Raw genomic sequence first — 26,438 nt, forward strand, 5'->3', positions numbered from 1 at the left:
AAGAATACGTACAAATGCATGAAATCTCTTCACCCTTCACCCATAATTTCCTGCATGATCTTAATTTAAAATGCACATGTTTTCTTTATCAGGCATATCCTGGGCCAATCCTACAGGGAGAAGGTATCTCATTATGTTTCTTCACCATAACAATCACAGACCAGATGTCCAGTGTGAAATTCCCATCATAGCCTCAGCTTCCTGGATGACTGTTATTGTGCAGGTTCTCTCGGGGCAGTGCCCCCCTCCTCTTTGCCACATTATGTCACGTTCTCACTTGCAGATTGAGCAGTGTGTTCCAATGCAATGCCCACATAATGTTTGCTGTTTCAAAATGGATGTATTGTCATGTCCGTAACAGGCTCAAAGGTTGACAAACGCTAATCTCGTGGAATCAAATGGAATGCGTATAAGACCAATAAGAGTACGGACGTTATTAAACTCCTGCACAGCAGCCTCGGGCATGTGCAGGTACTTGCCAGCAGCCTCCAGCAGTACCCCACCATCTCCCCTCCACTAGCCGGACTGAGTCCTTGGACCCTCAGCTGCTAAGATGCCTGGTGCTCCCTCCCTCCGATGGCCCGATTCAGGGTCCAGAGAGACTGTGTCACCTCTTTCTCCATCCAGGAGGCCTGTGACCTCAGCCAGGATGTGTGTTCATGGGGGATGGGCACTCTACCTCCTCACCACCCCAGTGTCAATCAGCGTCTGCATATTGCCAGTGATGGTTTGGAGAGGTGTGAGTGTGACCCTGGGTGTGACGTCAGTGGCGATGGTTGTATCTCACCTCATACAGGAAGTGTGGCTGCTTGTTTTTAGGATCATGCTCTGAGGTGGGATAAAGCAGCACTTGTTGCATAGTGATACTAAAATGAATCATCACCCTGCACTAAGTCCATGGGTGCAGGTGCCTAACATGTTCGCACAGCTGCCCTACAACCTGATGTGCCATGTCCCAGTCCTTTCTAGTCTTTGATTAATGTATCAACTGGGAATTTACGTCAGTCACCTGTATGGTGAGTTTGACTAATCTCCAAATCCAAAGGCTTTTTGTGTTGTCTCAGGGTGTCAGTTGGATGGTTCGTGTTTTGTGAACAGTTGGAACACCCACTCACAAACACACACACAGACACACTCAAACTCTGATTCATTGTTTCGTTGGAGATAGGGGAGAGTCAACGGCGAGAGTCAACGGCTGCTCGGAACAGTGTAACTGCTCCGCCCATGACACCCGTATCTGAAAGGGTTCTCATGCCCCGAGGGGACTAGCTGTCCCAGCCAACGGCTCCCTAAACTGCCTAGCTGGGGGAAGCACTGCCGGTTCTTCTGGGTCAACTGATACACCCACCAAATCTTGACTTTGTTTCCCCAGCCGCACCTTAATCCACGTAGTCCGACGCTCTTAATTAAGGTTGGTCTGGAAGAAGCCTTACAAATTCAAAATCTACCTGAGTGCGGAGTCCTTTGCCAACAAAATGACTCATTTATGTATCAGTGCAATGTGTCATCTGACTTGAGAAATGACGTGTTTCGTGATCATTTCTTGCATAAAGCACTGTATCTTTGTCCATAATTTAAGCCTAGCCTAGGGGTGCAGGCATGATTGCTCTCGTCAGTCAACCAAATACAGTGCCCATGTCCATCAATGGCTCCAAATTAATTAACTTGTCATCTTCACTTGATCACATTTCTCAGTATGCATCAATTTCATGAAAAAAAGACTTCCAACAACAGTGCCTGTTCTCTGTAGTGTCTGTTCAGTGTTTTGCTGCTGTGCGAATGGGAAGAGGCAGCATTTCTAATTTATCAAACCAACAGACTGTAATGATCACAAGAATAATGGGTAATCTAATGTGGCTTGTGCATTTGGATCCGTTCAATTAGAGGCACTGTCAAGCGTGTGCAGTCCTCACATCTGTGTGTTATTCTCGAAACTCTGAAGACAACTCTGCTGAAATGTTGATTTGTTGATGAAACCTCGGAGAAGGGAGTGTAAAGCGTGTATCATCAACACACTATTTGTCTCTGTGTATGACAGCCCTACACATTCAGAACAAAGAGCCCCACAGCCAGACCCTGCCTCCCCAGTGTTGGATAGCGGGAGATCCTCACTACCAGGGACTGTCACTGCCAGGGGTTTCAATCTTACTGCGCCGACACTCGGGAACTGAGACGACACCTCTGAGGATTTCTGGGTCAAAGTTCAGAACAGCCGGGCCGAGGACCAGGTGTGAAGTCGTCCTCATATGTTACCATCCAGCGAGTCGACAGGGACTGCGTTCTCAAGTTCTCAATTCGCCGTCCAGGCGCTCGGCACACGATTGGAATCCCGTACAACAATATAGAAAAAGTCAGGACGTTAGTTTACACAGGGAGGTTGCAATGTTGGGGAGACTACAGTGTTGTACTGATTCTCCATTGTATTGTTTGATTGTCTCTCATAATGAGAGAAGCGGGGGCTGTCTTCTTGGTGATAAGTGGCTCGTTCAGGTGCTGGAAATAATTCATGGTGGCCAGGTTCCGCTCAGTAGTGTCCTTTCTAATTTCTATTGACAGGCTCAAGCACGAACCAGAGAATAGCCTGTACTAACAACAAGTCACCCCAAGACAAATGTTTTACTGACAGGCTCAAACATGAACCAAGGAATGGCCATCCATTTACTCTTTGCTGCAGCAAGCAATCTCAAGGCAGATGTTCTAGTCTTGCCCTTTGAAGTTATGTGTCACTTATTATGAGCTTGCCAATCAAAATTGCATGATTGGAATAATTATTGGATTAAAATAATAATTAGCTTGACATTTTACATCCAGTATATTTCAAAAAATGTTCTATGTTATAATTGAGCCTGAAATATCTTGTGAGACATTGTCTCTCTGTAGAGAGATTGTCAGAGAAGGGTTTTGCATGTGTCCACTCTGGCATGGTGAGGATCCACCACAGGCTACAGGTCACAGAGGCGGGTGCTATCCTCCAGGTATTGTATGCTTGGCTTCCCCATGTCCTGGACACACTCCCCAGCAACCACACAGACGTCTGCAGCCTGTGTGGCAAAAGATAACAGCAGATGCAGACAACGACCTCCTCTCTCCGCAGGGGACCACCGTGAACGCCACTGCCTATGGCTGGAGCCAGAGGTCTCCCCAGGCTCCCTGACCAGGAGGGCTCCTGTCTGGGCCTCGCTACACCAACCAGCTGGAGCAGGACTTGAAGACCAGCCAGGGGGTCACAGCGCATGCCTGCTTGTGGCCCTGGGAGAAACCGATCCACGATTGCCTCTCCGTGTTCAAAACCACCATCTACAAATTACATTGAATTCATTCAGCAGATGCTTGTATCCAAATCCACATGGAAGTGGTGCATGTGGTAAGTACAGCAGACAGTCCAGGGACCTGAAGTGCACAGTTCTAACGGTATTTCAGTGGTTAGAGCCGAGGAACGGTCTGTATTTTCTTTGTACCAGACATGGTGCAACAATAACATCGTTCCAACTGGGTCCCAGTCTACGCTACCATCTGCGACGCTGCCCGGTGTGCCAGTCAGGGCAGCCAGAGGGTGGAGCTCTGCTTCTGCAGGCCCACACAGCCCCATGCCAAGCAGCTCGGGTCACCTCGTAGGGGTCTTGAAGGAATAGCGCCACCTGCCGTCAGCAACCAGGCCTGCGTGGTTCACCAGGAAACACGGGAGCACTTTATAATGCCCACAGTGACAGATGAATGCAAACGACGTACTCTTGAATTCAATGTTTTTACTTTGGATCGTCTCGTTTCCTTTCATGTGTTAGACGGTGACGTCGGGGCCCTCGCCTCCTACGCGGGGCTGCAAACCCCTCCACCACAGGGTTGCTTAACAACACCACTGGATTAGTCCTCAATCCTACTTGTTTATACTTGTATGACAAGCCAACAGATGTTTGCGCCAAACTTAATATGCAGCGTTAATGCCAACGGTTGACATGCTACTTAGCACTAACATGTTTTGCGTTCTCATCCCTTCGATGCTTTTGTCTAACAGTAGAACATCCCCCCCCCCACCCCTTACCTCCCTCCCCCCCCCCCCCACACAGGTTTTTCTGGTCTGATGAAGCCTGCACCGGCTCTGAGTTTGTGAGTCGCACACCCGCCAGGCCCTGGGTCACACTGCCTCCTGTGGCCCGACTTGAGCACCAAGACCTGGGATGAGGACTTGAGCAGCATGCCTGTACAAAGGCCGTCTCTCCATCGTTCTTCCACCACCCTGTAGAGTGACTCGCTGGTCCACTCTACCTGTGGTAGCTTACAGGTACGCGCGTGCAGAACCCTGGGCTGATTCCCATAGAGTTTCATGTGGCGACAGCCAATCGCCTGGGCTCGGTTCGGCATGTTCTGGTCATGGACAATGAACTGGTGAGGATGAACAGCAAGACCATTACATGGGCCGACATGATGTTGTGCCATTTTGTTTGGTGTGATTAACTGTAACCTTCAATTATTATCTGACTTATTTGTTTTTCAGCCAGAGAATAAAATGCTGTGTTTGGAAACATGACTGATTTTAAAGAAGTCCATGCCCTTTGAAATTGAAAAAGCAGAACACACACTGAATTGTAATCTCATATGCTTGTTGTTGACGTGGGAGTGTTGAGTGCGGTGTTGGCTCCCCCTGCAGGAGTGTTGAGGAGGAGCAGGCCTCACCAGCCGAGCTCCTCTGTACTGGTCCATTCTGCCAGACGACTTTCTCATATCCTCACAGAACCTTGGCTTCATTCTCAGGCTCTCCACAAGCACAACACTCGTCCTTCCTCTCTGTGGAAAACGCCCCACCTGTGGCCAGTTTGGGACCTAGAGCCCTGACCCTGCTGACGGCCTCACTGCGGACGATTCTCAGAAGCCCCTCAGCCCAGAGCAGTCTGGGAGTGAAGGACCGCCGGAGACTCGCGGTGTGAGGAAGGCTGCCTCTGGGGACAGCTCCTCCCAGCGACCGGGCTTCTATTCTGGCTCAGATGCCTGAGGGAGGATCCTAGAGGTTAATGGGCCATTCCCAGCCTGTCATGGTCAAGTGGAGCCAGCAGCCATGTTCAGGATCTGTGTCACTGACCTGTGTCATCAGGGAGTGCTCCGGTCCGCCCTTGGTGACTCTCTGGTTGAGTGCACTGCTGTCTGCCAGCTAGAGAGGATTGCTGTTCATGCCTGGAGTATCCTGGGCTTCTGCCTCGAGTCTGAATGTGCTCCCAGCACTTTGTTATACAAGCAAAAACAAATTAACTTTCCCCTGGAATTGTAGCTGCGATGTTTGCGGGTTCGGCATCATTGCGTGCTAAATGAAATATGGAGGGCTTGATGAAGCCCACGCTTGCACATTATTAACATTTCATTGTGTTTGGCTGGTTGATATTGATCACATATCAAGGAAATTCTACTGAGATTAGGGCCTGCTTGCATTCAAATTCATATCCTGGTCTCCAGATACCGTTTTTACAGTCAAGTTATTTGTTTTTCTCCTGCTCAAGCTACTGCTTTGATAACTTGTGAAAGATTTCGAATGAATATGTCAGACCTTGTGGGTAAACAGTGGTTGTTATTCAGGTCTCTTACTCTGGGTTGCTGTTGAGCCACTAGATGGGAGTAATGCATCATTGACCAACCCTAACTCTGTGAGCCAAGTACAACTGTCTTCCACCAGCAGAATGTGAGGGCTGAGCATGTTTTGTTTTTCTCTATATTCCTCCACAGAATAGGCCCGTCCATCTGGCTGCACTCCAAGCTGTCTGGACAAGTTCCAGATGTGAGCAGAGCTGACCCCCAGCCCTTGGGATGACTGACTCTGTGACCCTGATCTGGGGCTCAATGGCGCCCTCTGTGGCCAGCCCAAGGACTGCAGCTGCTGCTACAAGGGACTGTCTGAGAATGGGATAGGTCCCACCTCATAGACTTATATATTAATAGACACAGCTAGATTTTTCTTCCAAGATGGCGTCCCCATTCATTTCTATGAAAAGTGCTCAGTGGCTAGTGATGTGTCGTTCGTGAATTTGTTAATTTTGAACGAATCCTTACAAGGACTCAGGAGTAACGAGTCCTCTCAAAGAGTGATTCGTTCATTTTCTCGTGGCCGCGCATCGGGACTGTTGCATAGGCTCGTCCAAGTAAACAGTAAAACCATTTTCCGTTTTTTGTTTCGATAATAGAAAACGAAAAAAGAAAAAACAACCCGTTATCTGATTTTCTTTGATGTGCTTACACGTGGAAATCGGGAATTAAAATAGTGTGTGGAAATCTCCTTTCTCAATTTTGCCTAGATTTTAGTGTTGTGACCCGGAAGTTGCTCCCACGAGCTTGACAGTCACATTCAGGATGTCAGCAGAGGGCGCGCTGCCATTTGTATGGAAGCAAATCAGTGACATAATGTTTTGAATTTTAAAAGGCATTGAATACTTTGAATAATTTAAACAACAACGAATTCACATATTTCAATGAAGAAAAAATTCAAGACTCGGAAATTCAGGTTGCTCAAATTCCAGCCCCCCAAAAAATTGGAGCTTAAAAATTTCGAGCCTATCAACTTCGAGCCTAAACATTCCTATCTTAACAAATTTGAGCCTTATGGAACAATAGGGTCATTGTAATCAATAGGAAATCATTGTTTAAATATGATTGGTATGAAAAGGGCATTGTGTTTGTGAATGTATGGAAGCAAATCGTTACCAAAATTCAAATGCAAATGCATTTCCAGAAATGCATTTATAAATTATATCTGGTCGCTGACTTTCTTAGAAAAATATTCAAATTTGGTGTAAAACCTTCTTTATTTTGTGAGGTGGCTGATGAGACTCTGGAACCATGCTTCAGTCCGATGTAATCCGATTTTGCATTGAGGCTCGATTGCTCTGCGAGCAATTTTATCGTTCATCTGCTCTTCCCGATTTCCATGTTTAAGCACTTCAAAGAAAATCAGATAACGGTTACAGGCAACTTTTCTTGACGTAAGCAAATAAATGGGGTGCTAGTTACATTTACATTTAGTCATTTAGCAGACGCTCTTATCCAGAGCGACTTACAGTAAGTACAGGGACATTCCCCCGAGGCAAGTAGGGTGAAGTGCCTTGCCCAAGGACACAACGTCAGTTGGCATGACCGGGAATCGAACTGGCAACCTTCGGATTACTAGCCCGATTCCCTCACCGCTCAGCCACCTGACTCCCAGGTGGTAATCTCATTATATATTGACAATAGACGTATCCTAATCCCTTCGCAGTTCAACACAATGATCAACCCCTGGCTAGGACGAGGGCAGGCCAGGAGACACGAGGCCAGGCTAGGATGAGGTCAGGCCAGGAGACACGAGGCCAGGCTAGGATGAGGGCATGCCAGGAGACATGAGGCCAGGCGATAGTTCCAGAGCAGTCATAGATCTCAAAGTGCATCTTAAGCAAGGCTGGGGTGAGGCCAGGCCAGGAGATACGAGGCCACGCTGGGTCGAGGCCAGGCCAGGGAGAGAGAGGCCAGGTGCTGTATGATGTGCAGCTGTCCTACGGGGATGTGTGTCACACCCTGTGTTCACAGTTAATCCATGAATAAATAACGTTGACAGCTTTCAATTCCGTGTTTAAAGAACATATTTGAGATGTGGCAATATTGGATATGGATCAATATGCACAAGGAAACAAATGTGTTGCCTCACCAGAACCCAAACCGTAACCAAATGATTCAAGTGTAGATTTGAAAGACAATTGGACTGTCCTGATCTACCCCTTCCCACCCACGGGGCCTCCTCCCTCACCCCCTCTACAGAGACAACTCTTATTTTATATTTAAATTGTTGTATTCTTAGATTGTTTAGTTCTTAGAAATAGTTAAACTTTTGTACTTTTACCTAATTGATCCAACTCCTGCTCCACTTGATTAAACAATCATGTCCGGCTAACCTAGTTTACATTACGGCAACGCAAAGAAAAGGCACACCCTGTTTCCAAAGTGTTGAGCCATTGAGAAGCACTCATATATACACAGTTGTATTCTGACTGGGCCTTACCTAGAAATAGTCCTGTTGGCCTGGTTTCAGATCCAATGTGAACTCCTAATGAAGCCAAATGATGTCCTGCATTAATATTTGAATCCTCAATCATGTTGGCATCTTGGACGTTCTTTATCAAACAATTATTATTGGTCCAATAGCTACCACCCAGAACAACAGAGCCTTTACACCAACACCATAAGTTGGTTGTCACAAGGTTGGGGCCCAAATCAAACATCAATTTCACTTATCATTATCATTCAGTAGGACGAAATTGAAATACCTGTGAAGAGCAGATGTTTCAACCTGTTGATACAGTTCAAAATGTCATAATCTTGGTACTTAACGTTGTTTTTCCCCCCAAATAAACCCTTTAACTGGTTCAGACAGTGGGTCAGACAGTTGACTCAAACGGTAATCAAGCAATGCTTTGACTCAGTTGAAGGCAGTTGAAGTAGAGGTGCCATTAAAAACGGTTCTTTCCTTGTACCGTCAACACTCTTTTCACAGTGATTAGCCATTGTCAACTCCTTCTATAAGCATTTTCTAAGTGTAATTAGTGTAGGGATAGGAATTAGTTGTGGTAAGTGACAAAAGAGACTTCTCATGGGTATAATCGCAGAAAATAAATGTTTTAGGGGGATTAACGGGGGAAAACGGTGATTGCAGCTCATGAACAGTGTGTGCTTGTGCAGACAGTGTCCCCGCTATAGGCCCAACATAGAGGGGTCACAGGTGTGTTCCATCAGCAATCAAGGATGTTCCACCTGCCTGCCACCTTGCAACTGCAATAAAAATCCAGGAGGACTCCAGTCAGGGAAAAAGCAGAGCGGGAGAGAATGCTTTGACAGGATTTGTATATGTATGTTTGATATACATTATACAAGCGATACAAAGTAAGTTTCAGTGGGGTTGCTGTTCCTTGGAATGTTTTGAGTCATGGAGTTCACCTGCTTGAACAATTCCTCTTTCTCTGGTATCCTGGCTCAGTCTGTGTAAAGGGTTATAATGAAGAAAAATGTTGCGGTTGAGGTCTTATCTCACCTGCCTTGCCCAGTCAATAGTGTTGTGATTGCACCTAATATTTTGCATACCGGAGGATTAAACCAATTGCAAAATGTATAGAAAAACCATTCAATTTAATTCTGAATTCGTTTTTCATTGCACTCAATTAAAATGTTCAATGTTGCTCTATGAATAAGGGAATGCAAGTCTCAATTGGGGGAAATTCCATGCAAATGTGTTAATTATCAACATGGACATCACTCAGTTGTAGTAGAATGTATCCTACTGAAAATTCATTTTTATCATTTTTAGTGTGGTTTTCCATCTTGTGTCAACAGACTCGGGTGTAGTCAGATTCTGACTCCCTTGTGTTGGAGAGCGTCTGTTTACTATGCTAAACACCCACTCAGGGACTTTAATGGGCTCTTATTGGTTGTTAACTTGAACATGACACTATTTAAGCAGTAAATGAGTTCCGTTAGCTTAAGTTCCTCTCCAGGTAGGCTTGTTTCAGTGACTTGTCAAAGTTCTGTTATAGTACACTAAATATTGTAGATGTGTTTTCTGAAGTGTAATTATGAAACTTGTGGGTATCCTGAGTAAAAGAAATACTGTGTTTGCAGCCATGGGGACCCAGTTATTGCTGTGTTTTGCTGCTCTACTAGTCTCTGGTAAGTTTTTTTTCAATCTTTCTGGTTTTCCATTCAGTGATTCCAATCTAATTACAACGTTTGAAAGCATTTCATATTTAATTTCCAATCAGCCACTTCCAATTTCAGTTATACTGTATACAGACAGACTTCCATTAGTCTTGTAATAAATATTGCATATGTTCCCTCTGTATTCAACATAAGATCTCAATACCGCATTAAAACTAAAATATAAAAAAAAGAAACGTAAGAGTATTGCCATCCATCTCCAACCGCTTTCTGTCCATTACGTGCTAATATTGACTCTGATGCATCCACGTTCATCCCTCTTTGTCAATTGCTGTGGCTTTCCCCAAGCATGCTCAAGAATCCTCAGCACTACGCGTACAGCCAAGTAATCGCTCAATTTAAAGCCATTTATCATGTTGTCAACCCTGTCAGTGGGTACAGCTCCTGCCTGGCCGGTCCCACTGCCAAGGTGAGCGGACTAGAATTTCAACAGGGTAAAAATTGAGTCGAACAAAGGATGGTCTAAATTGAGACCTGCGTTTGTTTTCAGTGGCATTTATTTTCGAGCAGCTATTGAGTTTGAAACTGGTCTATAGCAGTGTGAACTGCAGTATAATTTAAAACTCAAGTTAGTCAGCATTTGAGTGACACAGATGGGGGGGGGGGGGGGGTCTCAATCCATTCTGCAGAATCACTGAAGAGGTATTTATGAAATTTCCAGATTCTTTTAAACTCCAAGTGACCTGAGTGTTTTTGATTGGCAATTTTAAGTTACTCTTTTCAAAGCGCACTCACTTATACAGGGAACAAAACTATTCCTTCCATTATGTAAAAATCTAAATGAGGTGTGAACTAACTATCCTGTCAAATTATCCTCAAGTACTCCTCGCTTTCATACAAGGACTTTGTTCCATCGTATAACAGGCCTGTCTTGCAAACCCTTATGTCTTAGTACTGCACTTTTAATCCCCTCATGGATTCTCAACACGTAGGCAAAAATAATGTCACGTCAGCCAGTGGTTTTGATCTTCCCTTGGATCAGTTTGTCTTGTGCTCTGTCTCTTAGATGTGTGCCATGCTGGATGGGCCGGGAGGGAGTTTGCCATGTCCTTCATGGAGAACTACAAGACCAGCTACGTTGGCGCTCGTTTCCAGCTACAGATTTATGCCCTGCAGGCCGACACCAGCGTGACAGTGAAGGTGTCCAGTTTGAACTTTGTGAAACAGCAGATGCTGGGGGCCGGACAGGCGGTCACCGTTACCCTCCCTGACGGGGTAGAGATGGGCGGAACCGAGCTGTCCTCCAAGACGGTCCAGATTGAGTCCTCTGCAGACGTAACGGTGTCTGCCTTCAACTACAAGCTCTACACGGCCGACACCAGCGTGATCTATCCCGTGAGCGAATGGGGCACAGACTACTACATTTTCACCCCGTCCGCCACACCCTTGGGCACCTTCAAGGAGTTCTCCATAAGCAACGGCAAGGAGAAGAACCGTGTGGCGGTGGTGCCCAGTGACCTACTGTTTTACCAAAAACGGCTGTACATCGCAGGGAGCCAGCTGGTTGTTGACCTCCTGCCCTACCAGAGCATCCAGATCCAGTCAATCTCTGAGCTGACGGGCACCAGAGTGTCCTCCCAGCTCCCTGTGGCTGTCTTCACGGGCCACACCTGCACCTGGAAGTTTTCCAAGTGCAACCACGTCTTTGAGCAGCTGCTGCCCGTCTCCAGCTGGGGATCCAGCTTCATCGTGCCTCCCCTCAGCTTCCAGAAAGACCAGAGCACAGTCATCATCCAGGCCTCCCAGGCCACCCGCGTCACGGTGCGAAAGGGGAGCAAGGTCGACGTCGTCTCACTGGACCAGGGGAAGGCTAAAGAGTTTGACATCCAGCAGCCAGACTCCATGACCATCCAGGCCGACCATGGCGTTCAGGTGCTGCTGCTCTTCAACGGGGTCATGCTGGACAAGGGCCAAATATACGACCCCTTCCTGATGACCGTGTTGCCCTCCCAGCGCTTCTGCTCCTCCTACTTCCTGGAAGGCCAGGATGGCTTTCAGAACAAGGCCCTACTGGTGGTGAAGACCAATGAGCTTGCCACTCTGCGCTTTGACGGCAAACCCCTGCCCGACACTGTCCAGTGGACGAGCATCTCAGCTAGTGAGTTCTCCTGGGCAGAGATGGCCTACCCTCAGGGGTACCCTGACAACAGACACAATTTGACCCTTGGCAGTCCGTTTGCCCTCTACAGCGTGGGGGTCAGTTACATGAATGGCTATGGTTCTCCTGCCCTCTGCGGCCAGGCAGGTAAATGACGTAAAGATTGCTGCATCAGAACTGTTTCTATAGAGGATGGAGGATGTCCATCACAGTAGACTTGTTGATAGATAACTTGGACCATTGTCTTTTCAACAAATGTACTGTACTAAACGGGTGGTGCTAACATTGTATGATCTATTTTATTTTTAATTTTTTTTCCAGGTCATTTCCCAATGACCTGCAGCGATATGACCTGCAAGGCAGATGAGGTGTGCGAGATGAAGCAGGAGATACCCACCTGCTACAAGAAGCCAGCCGAGGCCGGCACCTGTTGGGCCATGGGCGATCCCCACTACCGCACCTTTGACGGGCGATTCTATAACTTCATGGGCACGTGCACATACGTCTTTGCCAATAAATGTGCGGCGAAAGACGTGCTGCCAGGCTTCGAGGTCCTATCCCAGAATGAGAACCGGGGCAGTCTCAGGGTGTCGTATGTGGGCGTGGTTACGGTGAAGGTCTACGGCCTCACCATCACAGTGATGCGGACTGAGACTGGCCGTGTCAGGGTAAGACGGCTCCTCGGTTATCCACGCTGAGGCCATGCCATTACTGTTTCTATTTAAACAAAGCCTAAAGATTTAGTTTTTTTTTTTTTAAGTCTCCCAACCTGGATTTGTAATATGATGAACATTGTGCTAATTGCATTAATGCTGTGCCCTTTTTGTCTACAATTCTGTGATCAGATTGACTATGGCCTGTGGAATCTGCCTGTGGTTCTGAACGAGGGAAAGGTGGTCTTGTCCCAGATGGGTCGCTTTGCGGTCATTCAGACCGACTTTGGCCTGACCGTGAAGTATGACTGGGAACATCATCTCGTGGTCTCACTGCCCGCCAGCTACGCTGGCAAGACCTGCGGCCTGTGCGGCAATTTCAACGGGAACCCCAACGATGACTACTCCACACCTTTGGGCACGCAGGCAGGTGGGGTGCCGGCATTCGGGAGCAGCTGGAAGGTTCCAGGCCTGGTGAAGGACGCCCTGTGCGCAGACGAGTGTGTGGGAGGCTGTGATCGCTGTGAGAGCAGCCAGATGAAGCTATTTGAGGGCGAGCTGTACTGCGGTCTGATCGGCCTAGTGGCCAAAGGCCCATTTAGCAGCTGCCATTCTGTCGTCCCCCCACAAGCCTACCTTGACAACTGCAAATTTGACTTGTGCATGGGAGGAGGCCTCAGGACCTTCCTCTGTCGGGCTCTAGAGACCTACACCGACGCCTGCCAGAAGGCTGGCATCCAGGTCCAAGACTGGAGAGCCCTCGCCCGTTGTCGTGAGTAACCTTTCATTCATGAAACTGGGAGTTGTTCATCGACTGTTGCCTGTACTGACTGCCTTGTCTCATCCTGTCCTTATAGCTTCCCAGTGCCCAGCCAACAGCCACTATGAACTGTGTGGGAGCCCCTGTCCTGCCACCTGTGCCGACCCCACTGCCCCCACGAAATGTAAGGGTCCATGTGTGGAGGCTTGCACCTGTAACACTGGCTTTGTCCTGAGTGGAGGGAAGTGTGTGCCCACTGCCAAATGTGGTTGCTCCTACCTTGGTCGCAATGTCCCTGCCGGCGAGTCCTTCTGGGTTGACCAGACCTGCAAAAGACGCTGCCGCTGTGTGCCAGAGAGCGGGCGCGTGGAGTGCCAGGACACAGGTTGTCGGGCAGGACAGCAGTGCCAGGTGGTGGATGGCATACGAGACTGCTACCCTGTCTCCTACAGCACCTGCCAGGCCAAAGGCGATCCCCACTACCTGACCTTTGACCAGCAGCGCTTCAACTTCCAGGGCACGTGTGTGTACCAGCTGGCTGGGCTCTGCTCCAGTGACCCTGGTCTGGTGCCCTTCCAAGTGTTGGTGCAGAACGACTTCCGGGGTAGCAGGGTGGTGTCTTACACCAAGCTGGTAGAGGTCAAGGTCTACTCTCAGACCATCTCCATCAGTAGGGCGTACAAGGGCCAAGTCATGGTAAGCTAAATTGGCTTTTAGTCATGGGATACAGGAATCTAAATAGAGCAATGTACTGGATCATTCCCAGTAAACAATTGAAGAAAAATGACCAATTCCTGTCTGAACCATTTATCCCAGGTAAATGGAGAGTTGCTGAACCTGCCAGTGTCCCTGAGTGAAGGCCAGATATCGGTCTACAAGAGCGGCTGGTACGCTGTGGTCACCACAGACTTTGGCCTCAAGGTCTCCTTCGACTGGAACAGCAACGCCTTCGTCACCCTTCCCAGTACCTACCAGGGCGCTGTCTGTGGCCTGTGCGGCAATTACAACGGCAAGCCCCAGGACGACCTCATACCCATGAACGGAAAAGCTCCGGTGAACGCTCTGGAGTTTGGCGGAAGCTGGATTGTGGAAGAGATCCCTGGTTGCGTCCATGGCTGTAAGGGCACCTGTCCCGAGTGTGACGTGACCCAGAAGAGGGCGTACGAAACGGGCGACTTCTGTGGGCTCCTGAGAGACCCCAAGGGCCCATTCAGGGACTGCCACAGCCAGGTGGATCCAGCGGGCTACTTTGAAGACTGTGTTTATGACGTGTGTCTGTACAAGGGCAGGAAGGACGTGCTGTGCCAGGCCCTCACTGCCTACACCTCAGCCTGCCAGGCCACAGGAGCCAAGGTCTACAACTGGAGGTCGAGCCAGCTCTGTGGTGAGAGCTGTTCATTGAAACAACTTTTTTTTCTCTTTATCCAAATTATATTTATTTTAACAGATGAGATCTCATCGATAATTGCTCCCGTCTCCCAGAGGTGCGTTGCTCGGCCAACAGCCACTACGATGTGTGTGCGTCCAACTGCCCTGCCACCTGCAGCAGCCTGTCGTCACCGCAGGGCTGCCAGGCCCAGTGCAAGGAGGGCTGCTCCTGCGACGAAGGCCACATCCTCAGCGGGGACAGCTGTGTACCTTTCTCCCAGTGTGGCTGTCTCCAAGGCGGTCGCTACTACCAGGTGGGGCAGGTGTTCTACCCTAATGGAAAGTGTGACGAGGAGTGCAGCTGCGCACAGGATGGACAGGTACGGTATACAAAGACCGCCTCTTGACCATCAATAATGAATCTCAAGGCATCTCCAACAGGAAAACCAATTGGATGTTGCATTCAGTGATTTGAGCAAATATCATCCACAGGTGGCGTGTAAGAAGTTCTCCTGTGGTCCGAATGAGAAGTGTGAGGTGTTGGACGGAGTCCAGAAATGCAATCCGGTGGGTAAGGCTGTGTGCCAAGCGTCTGGCGACCCCCACTACTTGTCCTTCGATGGCCTGGCTTTCGACTTCCAGGGCACCTGCACCTATACCCTGGCCAAGGCCTGCGGGCTGGATGGCACCCAGCTGGTGCCTTTTGCTGTGCAGGTGGAAAACGAGTCTTGGAACAACCGCAAGGTTGCCGTCACCAAACTGGTGGCGCTGGAGGTCTACGGCTTCACCCTCATCTTCAGAAACGACATGTTTGGAGTCCTGGTGAGGCGATGCGCATCACTAACTGAAGTAGAATTATGAAAAAGGAATCCTTCAGGATTAAAGGGAATTGAATGGAAGTGTGATATTGGCAAATCATTGTTTCAAATGTTTCCTCAGGTGGATGGCGTGTTCAACAACCTGCCCCTGAGTCTGAACAATGGAGTCGTGCAGGTGTACAAGCAGGGCTTCCACTACACCATATCCACAGACTTTGGCCTGCTTGTGACCTATGACCTCGTCTACCACGTCACAGTCACCGTGCCTGGCAACTACCGCGACAAGACTTGCGGCCTCTGTGGCAGCTTTAACGGAAACCGTGCTGATGACTTCACCATGTCCAACAATCGGGTGACGAAGGATGTCAATGCGTTCGGGGCTTCCTGGAAGGTGGCCATAAAGGGTGTGGTGTGCGACGACGGCTGTTCTGGCACCGCGTGTCCGGTTTGTGACCCCCCGAAGAGGGCCGTGTTTGAAAAGCCCAGCCACTGTGGGGTCATGACGGCTCCCAAGGGCCCCTTCGCAGCCTGCCGCAGTAAACTGGACCCAGTGTCTTACTTCAACGACTGCGTGTATGATTTGTGCGTCTCCGAGGGCGACGAGAAGGTGCTGTGTGACAGTGTGGCGGCCTACGCCTTCAACTGTCACATGGCAGGGGTGGACCTCGACTGGAGGACTTCCTCCTTCTGTCGTGAGTGATGGTCCTGTTATGCCTTCTAGCTGGGGAAACCACAAACATGATTGACAGCATGGTGTCGGCATCCTACGCTTCAGCATTAATTTTTTGGGATTCTTCTGTCTGTTCCTCTTGCAGCCATGAAGTGTCCAGTTAACAGTCATTATGAGGCGTGTGCTGATGCCTGCTCTTCAGCCTGTCCTAGTCTGACTGACGTCGTGAAGTGCTCCAAGTGTTCTGAGGGCTGCGAATGTGACGCTGGCTTCCTCTTCAACGGCCAGACCTGCGTCCAGCAGGATCGGTGTGGCTGCTATGACAACGGACGGACATACCTGGTAGAGATGGGTTATTCTGGGGTGTCGTAAGGTTACAGTAGCATGGGTCTTAAAGTTATAAGAGTGAGAGGTTTGTGTGGCTGCAGCATAACAATGTGTCCTTAATGTAACAAACGTCCTGTATGTGACCAGGCTGGTGAGGTGGCGTACTTGGGAGACTGCAGTCAGAAGTGCTCCTGTGACCCTCTGAAGGGGCTTGTCTGCGTGGCCCACTCCTGCCCCGCAAACACCAAGTGTCTGATCAAAAAAGACGTCAAGTCCTGCTACAACACAGGCAAGGCTCTTTTACTCTTGCGTGCGCACACACTTTCAAGAGCTATGGCAGTTATTACATTTCCCATCTTGAAGCTTTTCACGAATCAGAACTTGGCACAGTGTCGTGTATTTAATTGTAAACAGATGCTGTGGAACACTAAGTCTTGACCCTCTGTAGATCCCTGTAAGGATGCTGGGTGTCGTGCGAAGGAGACGTGTCGAGTGGAGAAGGGTGAGGCCGCGTGCGTTCCCCAGTACACCGGAATCTGCTGGGCTTGGGGGGACCCCCACTACCACACCTTCGACGGCTTCAACTATGACTTCCAGGGCACCTGTAGGTACATCATCTCTGAGACCTGTGGCGACCTGGCCGGCCTCACGCCCTTCAGCATCACCGAGAGCAACGACAACCGCGGCAACACCGCCGTCTCGTTCGTTCGAGAGGTCAAGGTGGCCGTCTATGGATTCACGATCGCCATACTGAAGAACCAGATAGGCCGAGTCATGGTAAGGCTGTAACCTTGGAGTACCCTACTGTATATTGACATATTCTATATATGTAATTCATACTAGACTACCTCTGTCCCTCAGGTTGATGGACAGGTGTTGAACTTGCCACTCAACCTAGGCCAGGTCACCGTGTCCCAGTCTGGTGGCACTGCTGTCATACAGACTGACTTCGGCCTCCGCGTCTCCTACGACTGGAACTGGAAAGTCGTAGTGGCGTTGCCCAGCAGCTACTTTGCCAGTGTCTGCGGCCTGTGCGGAAACTTCAACGGCAACGTTGCCGATGAGCTGCAGAACGCGACGGGCAAGACCATGCCCTCAGTGGTGGACTGGGCCAAAGGATGGAAGTCGGCCGACCAAGAGGACACTCCCTGTGCAGACGCGTGCAAGGGGAAATGCCCAGAGTGTGAGGAAAGCGCCCGTAAGCTGTACCAGTCAGAAGCCTCCTGTGGGATCCTCACCGCCAAGGCCAAGAGTGTGTTCCAGGTGTGCCACAGCAAGGTGGACCCTCAGACCTTCATGGACAGCTGTGTGTACGACCTGTGTGTGACAAAGGGAGACAAGAAGATGCTGTGCCAGGCTCTGGCCTCCTTCACAGAGCAGTGTCGTCAGGTGGGCATCGTGGTGAAGGACTGGAGGACCCAGTTTGGCTGTCGTAAGTAAACCTTCTGCTGTGACCTAGAGGGTTTAGCCCCACGAATAGGGCCCAAATGTTTCAAATTCTACATTGGTCGTATGTTTTCCTCAGCGATGAACTGCCAGTCCAACAGCCACTACGACATCTGCGCCAGCCCGTGCCAGCCATCCTGCCCCTTCCCTGAGCAGAGGCCGACCTGTCCCGACACCTGCGTCGAGGCCTGTGTGTGCGACAAGGGTTACGTGCTCAGCGCTGGCGTCTGCGTGCCGGCCAAGACGTGCGGCTGCTCCTACCAGGGCCGCTACTACCAGGCCGGCGAGCGCTTCTGGGCCGACGAGGCGTGCGGGCGCCTGTGCGAGTGCGACGCCACCCTGGGCATGGTCGTGTGCCGCGTCGCCTCCTGCTCCGCCAAGGAGCAGTGTGGCCTGGTGGGCGGCAAGCGCGCCTGCAGCCCCGTCGGTTCGGCGACGTGTGTGGCAGCGGGTGATCCCCACTACCAGACGTTCGACGGACGCCGCTTTGACTTCCAGGGGACGTGCGTGTACCAGCTGGTGGCGCTGTGCGCCGAGAAGGCCGAGCTCGTCCCCTTTAAGGTGACCGTGCAGAACGATCACCGAGGGAGCATGGCCGTGTCTTTCACCAAGACCGTCGTCCTGTCGATGTACGGGGTTTCCGTCACCATCAGCAAGGACTACCCCTCTATGATCCTGGTGAGTTCTGAACATGGCAGTAGTGGCAGAAATCCAAACAAGCGCAGCCCTTTTACTTGTATGAAGAGGGGTACAGGAACAGCATTAGTAGTTGAGGATGATTCGGCTGTTTGGGTCATAATGTTCTGCATGTGTTAATTCTTCCTTTCACGGCGCTGTATTTAATTATCTATTAGCATTTGTGATCCATGCGGACTTGATTAAACTAAGCTTTAACTGGGTATTAGTTTGGATTAAAAAGCACTGGGGAATTATTACAGTAAATCTATAATCTCCTATAAATTATTCTCATACACTGCCCCTTTCCTTCTCCTCACTTCCTATACGTCTCCAGCTCGATGGACAGCTGTCGTCTCTGCCTCTGGACTTTAACGGTCAGCTCCGCGTGTTCCGTAGTGGCGCAGCGGCTGTGGTAGAGACATCCGCCGGCATCTCTCTGACCTTCGACTGGCGCAGTGTGGTGAAGGTCACTGTGCCCAGCACCTACCAGGGTGCTGTCTGTGGCCTGTGTGGCAACTACAACACCCAGCCCCAGGATGACCTGGGCATGCGTGATGGCCAGATTGCCTCAGACCCTTCCAAACTGGGGGAGAGCTGGCGCGTGGGGCTGGTGCCAGGCTGTACCAGTGGATGCCAGGCAGGGTGCCAGGGGTGCTCAGACTCCCAGAAGGAGACCTTCAAGGGCCAGGCCTACTGTGGCATCATCACCAACAAGCAGGGGCCTTTCAAAGACTGCCACGGCCGAGTCGACCCCACGGGCTTCTTTGAGGACTGCGTTTTCGACACCTGCCATTACCATGGTTACCGCGGGGCTGTGTGTGACGCTGTAGCAGCCTATGTGTCCGCCTGCCAGGGTCAGGGGGCCAGTGTGGGCACCTGGAGGACCCCCAACTTCTGTCGTGAGTCTGGCTTTGTTTCTATACCTCGCCCTCTAGTGGTCCCAACAACGCATGCACCGTCACAGCCTAACGGAGCCAAACCTAACAAGTGTCACACGTTTTTGACTCGTCTTATCTTGAATAAAATCTCTATCGCTCCTCCTTGTCTCACTCCCCTCTTCCCCTTTCCTCATCCATCGCACAGCATTGGTCTGTCCGGCGAACAGCCAGTACAGCCTCTGTGCCCCTGCTTGTCCTGCCACCTGCGCCAGCCTCTCCTCCCTTTCCAGCTGCAAACGGCCCTGCGCTGAGGGCTGCCAGTGTGACGAGGGCTACCTCCTGAGCGGCGAGGCGTGCGTGCCCGTGGCCAAGTGCGGCTGCTCCTACGGAGGGCGCTACTACAGGATGGGTGACATCTTCTACTCGGAGGACAAGTGTCTGGAGCAGTGCAGCTGTGGAGAGAATGGCGCCGTGACCTGCCAGAAGGCCAAGTGTCGACCAGGGGAGGTCTGTAAGGTGGCGAAGGGGGTGCAGGCCTGCTACCCGGAGAGCGAGGCAAAGTGCGTGGCGTCAGGGGACCCCCACTACATAACGTTTGATGGGCGTAGATTTGACTTCCAGGGCATCTGTGTGTACACGCTGGCTAAGGTGTGTGACAATGCCAAAGGCCAGCTGAGCTCCTTCGCAGTCACCCAGGGGAATGAGAAGTATGGCAACGGGAGAGTGGCGGTGACAAAGACCGTAGCTGTGGAGGTCTACGGCCACATTGTCAGCATTGAACAAGGGGTGAAATGGAGAGTTATTGTAAGTAGTACCTTACTGTACATCCTTTTATTTTTTTTTATTGAGCTTGATCTCAACTTTCAGTCTGAGCCGTGCCCTCTTGTCTCCAGGTGGATGACGAGTGGATGAACCTGCCCCTCTCTCTGAGCGAGGGCCGTGTGACGGTGAGCCAGGAGGGCCGCAACATCATCGTCCAGAGCGACTTTGGTCTGCGGGTTCTCTACGACACGACGTACTACGTCGAGGTCGTCGTGCCCTCCACCTATCAGGGCAAGATGTGCGGCCTCTGTGGCAACTACGACAAAAACCCCGCAGACGACTTCAGCCTCCCTGGTGGCAAGCAGACGAGAATCGTGGACGATTTTGGCAGCGCCTGGGTGGTGGACCTCCCTGGCTCCGTGTGTGGAGGCTGCGGCGGGCAGTGCCCTGCATGTGACCAAGCCAAAGCCGCCCTCTATGGCAAGCCAGACTCCTGCGGGATCATAACGGCCGCCGGTGGGCCCTTCCAGGCTTGCCACGGCAAGGTAGACCCAGCGCCGTACTTTGCCCACTGTGTGTATGACGTGTGTGCCCTGGAGGGAGACAGGGAGACCCTGTGTCAGGGCGTCCAGGCCTACGCCGTCGCCTGTCAGCACGCCGGGGTCCAGATCCAGCCCTGGAGGAGCCCTTCTTTCTGCCGTGAGTCCTGGCATTTTTTTTTTTGCCCCACCTCATCCTTCACTTTCTCCTTCCTTACCACTCTTTTCTCAAGAGCCAGTGAAGTCACGTGCGGAGGATGAATGTCACAATGACTTTTCTCCTACAGCCGCCACATGCCCAGCTAACAGCCACTTTGAGCAGTGTGCCGACACCTGCGCCTCCAGCTGCGCCAGTCTGATGTCCCCCTTCCCCTGCTCCGACACCTGCTTCGAGGGCTGCCTGTGTGACGCGGGCTTTGTGTCTGATGGCGACAAGTGCGTTTCCATGGAAACGTGCGGGTGCATCCACGAGGGGCAGTACCTACAGGTCAGGCTTTGCATATTTTAATCAATCACTACTCTAGACACTTCCTCACATGGAGATTGTTACAGGATGTACGTTGATGTGACACCTTTTGTTCATGAGTCTGATGTCTAACTCTTATATCATGTGCATTTCCAGGTGGGTCAGACAGTCGTGAACAAAGACTGCAACTCCAAGTGTGTGTGTCAGGCCTCTGGGGTGGTGAACTGCCAGCAGGTGTCCTGTGCCAGCGGAGAGGTCTGTGATGTAAGGGATGGGGTAAGGGCATGCCATCCCAAGCAGGGTCGCTGCCTGGTCAGCCCTGCGGCCTACCTGACCTCCTTCGATGGCATGGCGGGGGCAACGGGAGGCCTGGGGGCGTTCGAGGTAGCCTCCCTGTGCGACCAGGCGCCTGCCGTCTGGTTCCGCGTTGTGGTGGACGTGCGCGTGTGCAGCAAAGGAGCAGCTCCCGCCGTGGCCGCGGTCTACGTGTTCTTCAAGGACGTCGCCGTCGCAGTGAACAGCGAGCACCTCGTCTGGGTGAGGCAGATGTGGGGTAGCTACTGAGGACGTGAGGGGATTGACTAGACTGGATTAAGTGGCTGGCTTGTGAAAGGAATACTGGCTGGAGAGCGGCGGTGTCATTTGTTGTTCTCCCCCTCCAAGGTGAATGGCAGGAAGACGTCCCTTCCCAGCACGTTGGCCGATCACTTGACTGTCCAGGTTTATAACAGGATGGTGGTCGTCGAGAGGACTTCCTCCGTGCGCGTCACCTACTCCATCTCCCAGGAAGTCATCGTAACCGTTGGTAACCAGCTGGCCGGCAAGGTCTGCGGCGCCTGTGGCAACTACAACGACAACCCCAAGGATGACCTGAAGACTGCAGATGGAGCACCCTCCAGTGATGTGTCTGTGATCGTTGGGTCCTGGAGGGCCTGGGACTTCTCTAACTGGTGAGTTTGGGGGGGGGGGTCTCCAGCCATGTTTAGTAGGCCTACACTGAGGTTCATTTTTAGATATAAAAAAAAATGCAAAGGGCTGCTGATCTTATGCAATGGTGTCATTTGATTGAGCTAACTCAATAACTGAGCCCACCGTAGCATAGGATAATATAATTTAAAAGACATTGTCAGCAGAGTTTCTCCAAGTTTCTAGCTGTGAAGTTAATTTGACCTCTGAAATTGCCTGGTAAAGATCAGGCTGAGATGGCAGTGCCAAGACTATTCAACCAATTCTCCTCTTAACACGCACCAAACAAAAGCTCCACAGAGAATTTGTTGGGGGAATGAAAGTGTTTTTTAATTGCATTTGGTCTGATTTTAATTAAACGGCAGAATCCCCAATGGTAATTACTGATTAAAAGCAGGTAAGGCTGATATGCTGCCATCAAATGCTTCCACGCTTGCAATGCAATCACTCCTTGTCATCCAAGGACATTTGAAAGCCTCATCTGGGGTACTGTATTAATTCAAGATCGCAGTCTTTAATGTTGCGTGTCTGTTCCTTGGTGAGGGGAGTATAGCCTGCCCTCCATGGCTGTGTTCTTTAACTGGCTGTCCGAGTGACGGCTTTTAATTATACGTCTCAAACTGCCCAATCATAAAAATTCTTCTGCTGTATTGTAATGGGAGGTATTGGCCGTTTTGTTTTGAGTGCCTCCGTCCAGTTCTCATACAAAAGTCCCAAGTGTGTTGCTGTCATCCTTCAGCTTGGTTGAATGTTTGACTTGGCTGACTACCAAAGGCCTGGGACTGATTTATCATTTGCATCTTTCTTTCCAGTGGCCTGTAGAAGATGTGACTCCAACAGCATACCAAGTCTCACTGTCCTTGTCCACGTCAATGCCAGGAGTATGTTGATGGTGGAGCTTGGGTCACTGCATTGTACATGACATCTGGGAATGTTGTATGCCAGAATGAATCATGCTTAGATCTGATCAATGTTTCCATTTCTGTAATATCTAAAAGTTCATTACTAATGCTTTGTAATTGATACTGTTTTACTGACTAATACTTTAACTGACTTTGGTGTCTGCAAAAATAAAGAAACTTTCCTTGTATCAATAGCACCATCTTGTGGTCCAGGTTAAATTCTATCTTGGTTAAACGTTCAGTTTCACAGTAGGAACATTCCCCACACTTGCGCTTACAAGTTTATTTTGGAAATGCACCACCAATTGAGTTGACCCATGGGCAACTAAACATGCGGCCCTTGTGTTTTATGCATTACTTGTAACCTGGTTGCATAAACTGAGAGCTAACGCCTGTCGTGCTTTATCGCTGATCGATTGAGATTCTTAAAGGTGTTCCCGTCAACTTGACGACAGTAAACCATGTTTATGCAGTCAGTTTTCCCGCATGGTTTATAATTGAAATTGAACATGGATTGCATTCAAGATTGTTCCGTGTTTTTTTTTCCCTCAAGCTGCTCACTTAATCTTATTTTCGTGGACCAGTCAGTTTAATAATAAACTGAATGTTGCTCTTTACATTCGTACACGTCTGATTAAATTACATCAGCATACATGGTCTTCATGTTAATTTGTGAGCAGGATGAGTGAACTTTCGCAATGCTTGAGTCGCTTGGGTAATCACAAGTGTCCACAACGTGGAGACGGCGTTGGTGTCAAGTCTGGGCTCTTCCAAGTAGCCTACTGGTAGTTGTTTACTCCTGAGCAAGGGGGGGTAGCCTAATGTTGGCGGTGAGTCTTACGTCCTAAGACCCATTCACTATATTAAACCTCAGACCAACCCCTTTTCTGAGTAGAAAGACAGACCTAGCTTGTAACGCTCTGCTGAAGTTATTGAGGAATCACTCCGTGATCCAGTTTGCATGCATTTTAATCAAGTTTGCCGCTAAGCCTTCATCAACAAAGGAACATTCATTCAGTATCAAAATTGTGGCGCATTCGGGAGTGAGAAAAACGCGGACTGTTTTTCAATTGACCTTTTTGTGTGGAACTCGTTTTGTCGTCTTGGTTTTATTCTAAAAAAGTAAGTTACTACTCGAGTTGCTTTTGCAGTTGATTCTTTTGCGTAAGATTTATTGATCACTAGTCAGCTCCTTGTTGACTGAGCTGAATGTCAAATTATGGCCATGCATGTTTTGTCTTAGGTTTTAGGCAACTCAGTAGAGCTACAGTAGAAAGCAAATTCTGTTATCCTCGTGTTTACCAAAGAATAACAGTAATTGAATCCGATGCGTTGTTTCCCTGCCTCTTGGGGCAGTACACAGCTGCAACTTAATGTTATCAAGCGAAACCATAGGCTTGGCCGCAGTTCGATCAAGTTGTTTAAAATTGACTAAACTGACTCGTCGCGACACAACTTACTCAAATATACAACTCGTGGCCAACATGCTAAAAAGTAACACGAGGCTTTTTTTTTTTTTGGGGGGGGGGGGGGTGAAATAAAGTTGATCAAGTTTTAAAGCTTAGGGTGCGAAGAAAGTTTTCAGAAGTAACTCACTGTGCCGCGACAACTAGGCCAATATAATAAAAGTTTGAGATCCATCAATTGCCCACTTAAATTAGATATTTTTTTATGAGTTAATTCCCCAAAGAACATGCCCATTGTTTATTGGTCGAGGCCTAAATGTTGTACTTTGCTTTTACTCATTCACTTTTACTTACATGTTCTCTTTAAATGATCTACTCGTCAATATACAGGACTAACAATCATGAAATGGTCAAGTATAATGCTTAAAAATGTATGCTTCCTTTGGTAGATAAATCTTGCCTGCCAGTGCTTTAGTTGGTAATCCTGTTTTCCTAGTTGAGCATTAAAGGCAGGGTAGGCAATGTTGTTGAGAAGCATTTGTTGTCATATTTGTCTAAATAAACCTAGATAGCAACCAATACATATAAAGGTTTGATGGTAAAATGAAATTAATCAGACATCTGTGGGCGTCGCAAGACTGTAATAAACACAACCAATCATTAAGCCGTACCCTGCCTAATGATTAGACGGGCTGTCTGTCTACCTACCTACCTGTGCGCACTCTGCCCCTGCACTCTGCGTGTTAATATAGTTTTGTGGGAGTTGCTTTGAAGGGAGGGGGTGGGATATTATGGTTTGAATCGTTTGGAACTGAAGCTAAAATAGCTAGCTTTGCACAACTTGCCTACACAACCTTTAAATATCTCTCCAAAAAGACCCTCCTTCCCCCATGAATAGTTCTATTAATTCCAGAGTAACTGCATGCTTGCCTCTGGCATGGGAGGGAGCCACAAAGAGAGGAGCTTTTTTTTTTTTTTGCAAATATCACTGTTTTAAATCCTTTAACAGTATAGTCCAGTCACCATTGATACTATGGTTGAGATATAGCTTCAAATGGTTCAACCATATTTTGGTAAATAAGAGAACCTCATATTTGCTTGAAAATATATCCCTGACTTCATGTCAGGTTTGGTTCTGTAAACGTATGACTGTAAGACACTTCATATAGAGTAAGTTACTTCATGTCTGCCTGCCAAATGACAAAGGTAAGAGTATCTAAAAAGGATTGGCAGATATGCCAAAAGAATGCTTGAAACAAAAACGTGCTCCAGCAGTGGTAGGTCTCTACAACACAGCCCAGCAGAGAGGGAGAAAGCAGAGCAACTTCAACAGACACTCAACCCTGGCCTTGCCCTGTAACATGCGAGTGTCAGGTCCCCGTCTCCCCATGCTCAGGGTGCCGAGCCTGAAATAGCCCACTCTTCCCTTACCCCGAGTCAGGTTATTGCATAAGGGGGTCCAGTTGCATCTGGTTAAGGCTTGTTTGGGTCGGACGTTTCTTGGGAACCCTCGAGTCCCTCCTTGTGGTTGTGGTCAATGATCATGTGGGGTCATCAAAAGCATCACTTCAATGGCACAACCTCAGGAACTAATAATCAATAAATGATTGACTTAGATGGGCGGTTTTGTTCTAGCTTGGATTGCTAATATGGATGTCTTCTTAGTTGGTCTGTGTTAATTATTGAATGTGTCGGTTTGGCCTCAGGAACCCAGGTTGAATGTATTAACTACCTAGCAAGGCACACCTCTACCTACAGGCATACACACACACACACACACACACTGCTCCTCAGTCAGTAAGTCAGAACTGAAGGAGGTATCACAGCTGTGAGAACATAGACCAAACGTTTGTTCTTAAGTCTGTTGGCTGACCAAAGTATTTGCATGACTTATCATCCATTTGTGTTAAAGGTGAAAGAACAAAGCTTTTAAGTAATAGAAAACCCTAGCTGGCACTGACACTGACCTTTTATCAAATGTTTTTTT

At 49.3% G+C, this 26,438-nt stretch overlaps 1 protein-coding gene across 1 annotated transcript; it reads left to right on the plus strand.

Annotated features, from left to right (window-relative positions):
* Window positions 1-9,532: 9,532 nt before the first annotated feature.
* On the plus strand, window positions 9,533-23,233 carry LOC134024186 (IgGFc-binding protein). Its single transcript, XM_062466682.1, has 21 exons — window positions 9,533-9,666; window positions 10,721-11,959; window positions 12,134-12,480; window positions 12,658-13,237; window positions 13,323-13,921; window positions 14,042-14,609; window positions 14,708-14,973; window positions 15,086-15,415; window positions 15,533-16,103; window positions 16,227-16,423; window positions 16,556-16,697; window positions 16,857-17,185; window positions 17,270-17,840; window positions 17,934-18,532; window positions 18,867-19,431; window positions 19,616-20,214; window positions 20,304-20,871; window positions 20,999-21,198; window positions 21,334-21,714; window positions 21,841-22,127; window positions 22,956-23,233. The coding sequence occupies exons 1-21, from the start codon at window positions 9,573-9,575 to the stop codon at window positions 22,963-22,965; spliced, it is 9,042 nt and encodes a 3,013-aa protein (XP_062322666.1). The 5' UTR covers window positions 9,533-9,572; the 3' UTR covers window positions 22,966-23,233.
* The last annotated feature ends 3,205 nt before the right edge of the window (window positions 23,234-26,438 follow it).

Source organism: Osmerus eperlanus, chromosome 7 (assembly GCF_963692335.1).
Source record: "Osmerus eperlanus chromosome 7, fOsmEpe2.1, whole genome shotgun sequence".
NCBI classification, from domain to species: domain Eukaryota; kingdom Metazoa; phylum Chordata; class Actinopteri; order Osmeriformes; family Osmeridae; genus Osmerus; species Osmerus eperlanus.

Excerpts from the sequence above, each read along its gene's own strand:
- LOC134024186 (XM_062466682.1), top strand. The coding sequence starts at position 9,573 with ATGAAACTTGTGGGTATCCTGAGTAAAAGAAATACTGTGTTTGCAGCC. Across the intron at positions 14,974-15,085 it reads GCTGCGCACAGGATGGACAG|GTGGCGTGTAAGAAGTTCTC; the intron begins GTACGGTATACA and ends TATCATCCACAG. Across the intron at positions 18,533-18,866 it reads ACTACCCCTCTATGATCCTG|CTCGATGGACAGCTGTCGTC; the intron begins GTGAGTTCTGAA and ends ATACGTCTCCAG.